At 36.5% G+C, this 10880-nt stretch overlaps 2 protein-coding genes and 1 pseudogene across 3 annotated transcripts; all 3 read left to right on the top strand.

Annotated features, from left to right (window-relative positions):
• Positions 1-31: 31 nt before the first annotated feature.
• On the top strand, positions 32-2635 carry LOC306867194 (biogenesis of lysosome-related organelles complex 1 subunit 1-like). Its single transcript, XM_079412778.1, has 4 exons — positions 32-210; positions 805-877; positions 1870-2002; positions 2101-2635. Exons 1-4 carry the CDS (start codon positions 150-152, stop codon positions 2209-2211), a joined length of 378 nt encoding a protein of 125 aa, XP_079268904.1. The 5' UTR covers positions 32-149; the 3' UTR covers positions 2212-2635.
• Positions 2636-3520: 885 nt separating this feature from the next.
• On the top strand, positions 3521-6867 carry LOC306867367 (retinol dehydrogenase 7-like). The gene is made up of 6 exons (XM_079412978.1): positions 3521-3565; positions 4887-4925; positions 5021-5346; positions 5417-5675; positions 5789-5952; positions 6248-6867. The coding sequence occupies exons 2-6, from the start codon at positions 4909-4911 to the stop codon at positions 6466-6468; spliced, it is 987 nt and encodes a 328-aa protein (XP_079269104.1). The 5' UTR covers positions 3521-3565; positions 4887-4908; the 3' UTR covers positions 6469-6867.
• A 548-nt stretch (positions 6868-7415) lies between these two features.
• On the top strand, positions 7416-10637 carry LOC306867202 (glutaminase liver isoform, mitochondrial-like; annotated as a pseudogene). The gene is made up of 10 exons: positions 7416-7486; positions 8552-8629; positions 8714-8777; positions 8858-9152; positions 9569-9691; positions 9789-9883; positions 10012-10073; positions 10172-10241; positions 10338-10401; positions 10481-10637. The product of its transcript is annotated as a glutaminase liver isoform, mitochondrial-like (transcript).
• Positions 10638-10880: the final 243 nt, after the last annotated feature.

The raw sequence follows: 10880 nt of genomic DNA, 5'->3' as shown, positions 1-10880 counted from the left end.
TAAAAATATAGTTTACGTATTGTCCCTCCGCGCTTTCCGTATGTTTTCGAGATGCTTGTCATGTGAGGCCAGGGATTGTCAAAACGTTTAGAGAACACTGACTTTATCAAATGCACATATTTTAATTTCCATTACAATAAATAGTCAAAATGCTCTCCCGTTTATTAAAAGAACACCAAGCGAAACAGAACGAAAGGAAAGAGTTACAAGGTATGCGTTTCTGTAAATCTCTATTGACTAACGTTAGCTGTGATAAAGACGCATCTTCATATTTGTCTGTTAAAGTATTGTATTTAAGAAAAGTTGATACAGTGATATAACGTTAAGTAATGCAATTAGTTATTGATTTGCATTTGAGTCGCAAATCCTGTTTTCTGTCATTTCCTGTTTACATTGCTTGAATTTTATTAAGTAAATGTAAGAATACATTATTTTTTATAAATTCTTATGTTACGAACAAATTAATAATGTAATAATTTTAATATATTATACACTTTTGTTTATATATAAATATATACAAACATGCATATATATGTATATACGTGTGTGTCTATATATACAATATGATTTATATGAAATTCATATTACATAAATATTCCATGTAGTAATCTTTTAAATTATATGAGGTCATAAAGATTTAACAAAAAACTGAAATTGTCACAGAGTAACACCAGTGGATACTCTTTTCATTACTTGAAATTTCCTGTCAACCACCTAAAATTGTATTGGTTTTGTCAATACAAATCAAGTGATATGAAATAATTGCTTATTCTTGTTAATGCTTGATGTTTCTATACGGCACAGAAAGACGAAGACGAGAGGCCATAGCAGCTGCAACATGTTTAACAGAAGCTCTGGTGGATCACCTCAATGTGGGGTGAGCCGGATACATTTGATATGTTTGTAAAGGTGCGCAGGATTATATTATCACTGTGGTTATAATCCCAGTCGTTGTGTGATACTGTTAAAGCAGTTGCATGGTTGGATGCAATAGAACATTTTTCTTGCAACAGACAAATTTATGCATACAGCACTGGAATAAAAACATAATAGTTCGCCCAAAAATGAACATTTGCTGAACATTTACTCACCCTCAGGCCATCCAAAATGTAGATGTTTCTTTCTTCATCTGAACAGATTTGGAGAAATTTAACATTACATCAGTAGCTCACCAATGCATGCTCTGCAGTGAATGGGTGCCGTCAGAATGAGAGTCCAAACAGCTGATAAAAACATCGCAATAATCCACACCACTGCAGTCCAACAGTTAACATCTTGTGAAGTGAAAAGCTGTTTGTTTGTAAGAAACAAATCCATCATTAACACGTTTTTATCTTTTAAAATAAATATTATCCATAATATTGCTTTCTCCAGTGAAAAACTGTCTGAATTAGTAGAGAAATACGCACAGACCAAGCACCGTTTACAATCCAGAACAGTTATAAACAAATATTTCGGTGGGTTTTGATGTGAAAGGACATCCGGAGATGGACTTTTTCACTGGAGGAAACATTATTATAGATTATGGATTCATATTTTGGCCAGGAGCGATGGTTTGAAATGTCTAAACGATGGATTTGTTTCTTACAAACATGCAAGTTTTTGCTTGAATTGACATTAATTGTTGGACTGGAGTGGTGTGGATTACTTGTGGTGTTTTTATCAGCTGTTTGGACGCTCATTCTGACGGCACCCATTCACTGCAGAGGATCCATTGGTGAGCAAGCGATGTACACGCTACATTACTCCAGATCTTTTCTGATGAAGAAACAAACTCATTCACATCTTGGATGGCCTGAGAGTGAGTACATCTTTAATAAATTCAACTATTTCTTTGAGACATTGTAATGTATACGTGTTTCTGGTCAGGGTGGCGCAGGCGTACGTCAACCAGCGCAAGCTGGACCATGAGGTGAAGACGCTGCAGGTTCAGGCCAGTCAGTTTGCCAAGCAGACGGCTCAGTGGATCAACATGGTGGAGAACTTCAACCAGGCATTAAAAGTACATAGGTTTTCTTTTACATATTGATTCATGTGGGATTGAAATGATGGCAAATTTAAAGAACTGTACAGATTTAATAGCAGATTATTTCCTTATAGGAAATCGGAGACGTGGAGAACTGGGCACGAAGTATCGAGATGGACATGCGGACGATCTCGACCGCTCTGGAGTATGTGCACAAAGGCCCGGTTCAGTCCGAGTCTTCATGAGCGGATGGACTCTGATGCTCCAAAATGGACAGAAACGCTGAGGCTTTTCCTCCAGTTATTGGTGAAACATGGACACTGTTTGAGACATTTGTGTCTCGTTCATTCCAGTGAAGAATTGGTGGAACAACTGTTTATTTCTGAATCGGTTAATTTTTATTTTCGTTTTACATATGCTCGCGTAATAAAAAATATCTGTTGTGCTATAACCACTGCGTTGGAATTTTTTTACCCCAAAAAAGTTCCCTTGTACACAGATTCACTGTCCTGCTTCTAACTTCATACAAACTGTTTTGAAAAACATTTGGCACGTGTTTTCCATTTAGCCTCAGTAATGAACGTATAGTAGCAGGATTACAGTTTTCCCTGTCCTTTTTAGCTTTTATAGATGTAACAGTGAGCTAAAATAGATTGATGTTTTTGTTGGATTTCACGGCTTGTTCATTTTTACTTAACCCATGTTAAACCGGGTACACACTGTGACGCTACATAATCCACATTTACAACAAAGTCTTTCAGCCTCAGGATTAACGTAAGGAGAAAGAGTAAAACGTAAAACTAAGATGAAATGAAAAGTAAGCGCAGAATGTGGTGGTTTTAAGTCCACAACATGCCAGGTTTCAAATATTTGCCTGTTGGGACTGCATAAAATATGATTTTTTACTCGATTTACCAATTGTTTTAGCTCTTCAAGACCATTTTCATATAGGATATATAGGCCTATATATATATCAAAGTTATTCAACTAAAACAATAAAATTAAACAGGGTTATACAAACTAAGACATTTTCCTTACTTGAAATAAAAACTGAAGTAAAATATGATTATGAATGCAATTTTGAAAACGTTAACTAAAATGAATATAAAATTGTTAAAAATACTGAAACAAATATTTTTTATATATTTTTATAAAAATACTAAATATATTGGATTTGTATATAATTGTACATTCTAATTCATATTTTTTATAATTACTAATATGCATGTAGTCATTTTTATGAGGTCATAAAAACGTCACATAAAATAATTTGAACAAATTTCAATTTAAATTGTTGAAAACTGCTGTCGACAAAAATGTCACTGTCAAACTCCCAATAACTTAATTCAATCAACCTAAAAATAAAGTGAACTGGCATGATTCTCCTTAAAAGTTCCTCCCAGTCCAGCTATTTGTGGATCATGCTTACACTAGTGCACAAAAAAATGGCCAAACAGCAAACCAGTGAGATTGGAGATTAGAAATTGCGGCCCTGTCTGAGAGGATCAGCATTAGGGATAAATCTGAGACACAGACCCACTTCAGATCACTCAGCAAACGCACTCAGGACCTCCAGCTCCAGAGCCAAGAAGGGAAAAAGTAAGTATGATAATTCACTGCATTAACCGATAGCAGAATTTCTTATATTTATCCTCAGTAAACAACGTGAATTGACATTTATTTAAATGTTTAAATATGTATTTATTTACAGATAAACAGCTTTAGATGTTTTACTAAATATTTGCACTTGCGAACATGTATAGTTTATTAATTTTGAATTATTAATCAGATCAATTGGAGTAATAATTTGATGTCCTATGATTTTTGTTAAAAATAAAGTAATTTATTTAATAAATTATGTTGATAAGGGACTTCAGTTAAGTAACATGTTCTTATCTTTTTGGACTATGGTATGACTGGTTTAGAAGTTTCAGTTAATAATAATTAAGATTCTTTAGCAATTTTATGTCATATCATCTGAAAAAATAATTTAGAAATATTGTATGTATATGCTTTTATTATCGGAAGGCACATAAATATATATATTTTTTTATAATTAATAATAAATACATAACATAAATAATACAAAACATAAATAATTCTTTGATAAAAGTGCTGTTTGTTTGATAATGAATTAGTATACATTCCTCAAAGCATAATATGCATATAGGAGCTTAAATGGTTGGTTTTGTCCGATTCGTAACACAGAGATGAATCCTCCACCTTTCTCTTTCCTAATTAGTCCCTGCAGCTAATAGGTTTTGAGCTTTGAGAAGCTTATAGTGTTTCTGTGGTGCTGGATTTTCAATTTTACAGCATTCTCTAAACCTTTACACCGATACAAAAGTCTCCCTTTGTTTCATAAGAGCCTTAGTTCAAGATTTCTCATGTGCTCTGAAAAAAACGAGAGTGTTACGTATGTTAGACTACATAATCTAAAACCAAAGAAGAGCTGTGCACATGGATCAATAATGTTCAATAAGCTGCCAAATACCATGTCACATCATTCTAACAAGAGTCTTACTATTTCTGGCTATTTACCAGATTTTTTTGTTTGTTGAATGATGGTTCTGTACACTATAGACACAACCAAATCAAGCAATGATAGCTAAGGGCGCATAATTCAAACATTAATTTTAATTAAAGAATTTATACAAACAAATTAGCCACAGTTTATAGTTATAAAATAGTTAGAACATTTTAGAAACACATAGAATACCTAATTTGAATTTTTAAATGAGTTTCTATAGGATTTATCAATGTTCACAAGACCTTTTTGAACTAGTGTTTGTTGGGTTATGGTGCCCCCTGTGGTGATTAAGGATGCTTCATAATTAAACCTGCATTGTTGTGTTTTTTTCTTTCTTTTACGTCATTGGCATTCTTCCAAAAATAAATTGTTTACAAAACATCCTTGCAGAATCACTCAGGAGGCAGAAACGATGTACGAGTACTTGAGGTAAGAACGTGTCTGATTAAAATACTATCAAAACAAGCAAATGCACCAACAAAACTCAAAAATATGTCAATTTTGTATGCATTTTGTGCTTACAGTAACAACTGTACATGCACATACGTCTTGGGTGCATTCGTGCTGCTGTGGGTTCTGGTGTGGTTCTACCGGGACAGCCTGGAGATCACCAAGGTCTCGGAGAAGCACGTTTTTGTGACTGGTTGCGACTCTGGGTTTGGACACCTACTGTGCAAACGCCTGGACAAACGTGGTTTCCGCGTCCTAGCCGGGTGTCTTACAGAAAAGGGTGCAGATGATCTGAAGCGAGCGACGGGACCTTTCCTGAAGACCTGCATCTTGGATGTGACCAGCACCGCCAGCATTCAGAAGGCTGTGGAATGGACCAAAAACGAAGTTGGAGATAAAGGTGTGTTTCAGGTGAGATGTCGAAATTAGTTTTTGAAACATTCGTGCCATCTTTGTTCCCGACTTTTCAGGACTTTGGGGTCTCGTGAACAACGCCGGACGCTCCCTACCCATGGGCCCATCAGAGTGGATGAAAATCGAAGACTTCGAAAGCACGCTCAAAGTCAACATGACTGGCGTGATCGAGATGACCATGAACTTCTTCCCTCTTGTCAAACAAGCCCGTGGACGAGTGGTGAATGTTGCATCAGTGTTGGGAAGAGTGGCAGCTAATGGTGGAGGGTATTGCATCTCAAAGTTCGCAGTGGAGAGCTTCTCTGATTGTCTCAGGTATCACACTTCAATGAAAGCAATGGTTTTTATGTGGATGTATGTATCAGCTTGGACCTTTGAAACCACCTCTACCTTCAGTCATAATAGAAAACCTCTTGATGTAATTTTAGGAGGGACATCCAGAATTTTGGGGTCAATGTGTGCATCATCGAACCTGGTTTCTTCAAGACGCAGGTGACCAGCTTGGACCCCATAGAGAGGGAACTCCATCGCCTCTGGAACCAGCTGACCCCTGAAGTAAAGGAGAGTTATGGAGACAAATACTTGGATAAATGTATGTTATTTACACCAACAACTACTTTTCTCCATTTCTCCAAACATATCAAATAAACATTCCATATAATGCAATAGAAGAACCATTTGGTTCCCAAAGAACCTTTTAGTGAACAGTTCTTAAATGAACCATAGTGTGACGAACATTTAATAATCTAAAGAAACTTTTTCAACTATTAACTACTTTTTGTGCATTGAAAAGGTTCTGTGGATGTTAAAGGTTCTTCATGGAACCATCAATGCCAAAAAAGAACTTTTAAGAGTGTAGTCCATTTGCACATTCTTTGTCTCTCCAGACATCAAGATCCAGAGGCTGATCATGAACACCATATGCGACGCCGACCTCAGTAAAGTGACCAACTGCATGGAACACGCCCTGCTGGCCGTCCACCCAAGAACACGCTACAGCGCAGGCTGGGATGCCAAGCTCTTGTGGATTCCCTTGTCTTATATGCCCGCTTGCTTTGTAGATATTGCCCTGAAACTGGTGTTGCCAAAGCCTGCAAAAAGTGTCTAGATTTGCAAGTAACTTTAGGCAAGATACATTTAACTCTTACCTTTCGTCCCCTTCTCATGATACATGATGCTTTATTTGGGGGTCTTACTAAGTAACTAGAGTTTACAAACACTATGTGTCTGTAAATTTAATAGTGTATTTATGATGCAAAGTTATCTGGTAACTGGACACTATCAGTCATTTTGTATATTTATGAACCATTATACAAAGTAGTTATAATGTGCCTTGAAAATGCATCACCAGTTTGTGCCTGTTGGTCATCTAATGTATGGGTTGCTAGAGTGCCACCAACTTTGACTATTGGCATTATATTTGTATGAAACTGTCAAGAGTTAGGCTACTGTTTTGCAGGTAAATGGAGTAAATATAACTGTATAAACATAATTCAATAAACGTTCTAAGAATATTTTCTGTGCATTCTTCCCAGAATTAAAAAAAACTGCTTAAATCAGCATATGGAGGTATAAACTCGCCTGAAAGTTGTTCAGTAATCTGTGACAGTGAACTTGAGCTCAGTGTTGGTAAAGTGCCACGGATTCCACGCGCACCTGTTGATGCGCCTCAAAACAAACCAGCCGCGCGAGACTCTGGAGACAGATATTTTCGACACGGAATAGTTTTAAACCCCCTTTAACGCTTCAAACTTTAGACTTTGTCTTGTGAGATTCTGGAAAATGATCTCTTTCAGGACCCTACGACTGACTAATGAGTTATTGGTTTACTGGCGAAAGACATCGTAAAAAGCAGCTCAACGTGTCTGAATGCGGCGAGGAGGTCGTTCAGTTTATATACATTTGTGTTTAATGTTTGCGCAATAAATGCATTGCACAGTGGCATTACATAAAGTAAACTGAATGATTGAGAAAAGCCAGAACAGTATTTTTCCCATCTTACAGGCAGTAAAAAGCACCGGCCTTCTGACCTCTGACCCCAGATTGCACGACTGCATGGAAAAAATACGCAAAGCTGTCCAGGAATCAGCTGGTGAAGTCATGATGGACCGCGAGCTGTTTCGAAAGTGAGTATTCTTCGAGGTCAGACAATACAGATTTGCAAACGTCCCGCAGAAAAGGAATATTTGGTAGTTTACTAATTGCAATTTTTTTAAAATATCGTAACAGGTGTGTAGGTGGCAACATAGTCCTGCTAAGTCTCGCTTTCAGACGGAAGTTTATCATTCCAGAATTTGAGGTATTTGTGGGTGTCATCAATGATATTTACTACACATCAAAACTGCAACATGATGGACAGGTTGGGATGATTTTAATCAATTTTTTGTCACTTATTTGTATAGCTATCTATATAACCTTATAAATTTTTTTAGGTTGCAAAATACATTCCTCATCTGACCAAGTTTAGTCCTGATCTTTGGGGTGTCTCTCTCTGCACTAGGTTCCCTGAGTTCTTCAGTACAAGCTAGAATACACAAAAATCATGCATTGGTCAATTTTACTGTTGTTTTTCTCGTTCTCTACAGCCAGGTGTCAACAAGGCCGAGAAATTTGACTATGTAAGTTATAACCTGTTGGATATTTCCATTTAAAATAAAAAGTAGTACATACGGCATTTCAGCTATATTACAAAAGTCTAGGAATATCTTTTTTTTAAGGAAAAGACTGTAATTAGTTACTTACCAAAGTTGTTATTCCCTGAAAATACAGTATATACCTTTTTGGGTATGTATATTGCCATTATCGCAAAAAATGGACCAAATGTGATTTCAAACTCTTACGGTTTGCTACAAAAATGTGAACCTGGACCACAAAACCAGTCGTAAGGGTTAATGTTTAGAAACTGAGTATAAATAAGCTTTCTATTGATGTATGGTTTGTTATGATAGGACAATATTTGGCCATTCTAAAATCTGGAAATCGGAGGGTGCAAAAACATACAAATATTGAGAAAATAGCCTTTAAAGTTGTCCAAATGAAGTATTTGGCAATGCAAATTACTAATCAAAAATTAGGTTTTAGGAAATTTACAAAATATCTTCATGGAACATGATCTTTACTTAATATCCTAATGATTTTTGGCTATTGCTACAAATATACCTGTGCTACTTATGACTGATTTTGTGGTCCAGGGTCACAAATAAGTATAATTTTGTTGAGTTTGTGAAGAAAATGGCAGGCAGGGAGTATGTGGGTTTCAGCAATGCAACGTATGTCTTTCAATTAGTCATTTTAGACTTGTTCTGCACCCAATATCATTGCTTTTGCCTTAAGTTTAATTTTCATTTCACCAGGTTCCAGTCTGAGAAGGAGACAGGAGACAGAAACTACGCAATATACTACCTAAAAGAGAAGAAGGTTTGTGCTTTAGCATCTTTAGCAAACTAGCAAGATTTGTTGATTGCCTGCAAACGCAACTGTGACGTCCTTCTTTACAGTGTTTTCCTGAAGGGGCGGATATGATAGATGCACTGGACTTTTATTTCCAGGTAGGTTGCCACTTTTTCACTGATAAATCAAAAGTACTCCTGGTAATCCTATCAGAATTTCCTTTCTGTCCCTCAAAGTTGTGCTCCATAGAGGTCACGTGTGAATCTGGCTGCCACACTGGCTAACGGAGGTATCTGTCCAATCACAGGAGAGAGAGTTCTGAGCACAGAAGCCGTACGAAACACATTGAGTCTCATGCACTCCTGTGGGATGTACGACTACTTGGGACAGTTTGCTTTCCACGTGAGTAAAAGGATTGTTTCTACTCTCTCTGTCTTTATATGTAGTCATGTGCGAATTATATAACAACAATTTTTTTATAAAACATTGTTTATTAAAAGTACATTTAAGAGTGCAATCTGTTAAGATTTTGCGCAACCCCTAGTTATTATAGAACTTTAAATTTTTATAATTTTTATTAAAAAGTGCTTATTTAAAATTACTTATTAAAAATGTTACTTATTTAAATGTTAATTTAAGTGTTCAGCCTTTTGAGGTCATACATATATGTCATATATATAGGAGAGCTTTGAAAACTTCTGAATAATATGATATTGAGGACTTTTCTGGTAGCTTCTTGTAGTAAGTTGTAATTGATTTTGTCGTACTGATACTTGTCGTAGTACCAAACCATGTCTTTATACCCCAATACATGTCAGGTTGGATTACCTGCTAAGTCTGGTGCAGTTCTTCTGGTGGTGCCAAATGTGATGGGTGTCATGTGTTGGTCGCCCCCTGTGGACAAAGTTGGGGACAGCGTCCGTGGAAACCGCTTCTGTCAGGTTTTCAGACAACGTCCTGTTGGTTTTACACCCTCTTTTTAATTCCACGTCATAAATTTAATCTAAATAACAAATTTTGTAACCCTTCCATAATTAGGAACTGGTATCTTTGTTCAACTTCCATAATTATGACAATCTCTGAGGCACTTTCTGAAGAAGCAAGACCCTCGCAGGCAGTCTGGTGATGACAGGGTAAATCTAAAATTAGAAAAACAGCTTTCACATCAACCATTTTAAACCCCAAATGTTGCGAAAATACCCTACATTAAACTCTTTTTTTAGACTGATTATTAGTTCCAGCAATTAATGCCTTTTCTTCTAATAAATCAGTGGTGAATCTGATGTCTGCAGCCCACAGTGGAGATGTCTCAGCTCTGAGAAGGTCATTTTATACACTTCACAATGTCTTTATTACTCCAAATATTTGAGTGCTACTGAAATATAAATGACTTACTGCCTTCTTTCTCCATTGATGCTCAGGTTTGCCCTTTCATCTATGGATATGGAGCTGGAGGACTATGACTCTCTCTTCACATAGCTGCCGCAGAGAGTAGAATTGTTTTCTGCAAACATATAAGAATCTTTCAATCCGAAACATGATTTGTTAATCATAAATGTAATTTGCCGTCTATGTCTTCTGTTTTAGGTGACATGGATGTTGTGCTATTTCTGACACAGTCCTGCAAAGTCAACCCTTTTGTGAAAGACCGGTACAGAGCCCTGTTTCTTTACACGTTTACCTTCAGCTTCATCCATTTGGTGATATTTAACCTCATATCTCTTATTCAGGTGGGGAAACATTCCTCGGGATGATGCCATGCAGTTCGGCCGTGTGGATGTGGTGAAGGTCTTGGAAGAATATGAACAAAACTACAGTCTGCAAACATCTCAGACCGACACAGAAGACCATAGTCATCAGTCCAAATGTTCATCTCTGGAGGGATGAGTGTAATCTTCTGTGAATTTAATCAACTTAAGGACTATAGATCATGTCATCAGATATTGTGAAAATAAGAGCACATATATGGAAATGTTTCTGGACAGAGATAAAAAAGCTAACTATGTTTTTTTTTTTATTTGATGTGTAAATCTGAAATTTTTGTACATAATTTGTGTTAGCTGCGTGGTAGCGCTATTATGATGCCAAATGTTGTTGAGCAGCCTGTATTTTAGTACATCATCCAGGTGG

The sequence above is a fragment of the Barbus barbus genome (assembly GCF_936440315.1).
Source record: "Barbus barbus genome assembly, chromosome: 49".
In the NCBI taxonomy this organism is placed as follows: Eukaryota; Metazoa; Chordata; class Actinopteri; order Cypriniformes; family Cyprinidae; genus Barbus; species Barbus barbus.
The sequence above is the reverse complement of the archived record's forward strand: the minus strand, read 5'-3'. Positions and strand labels throughout refer to the sequence as shown.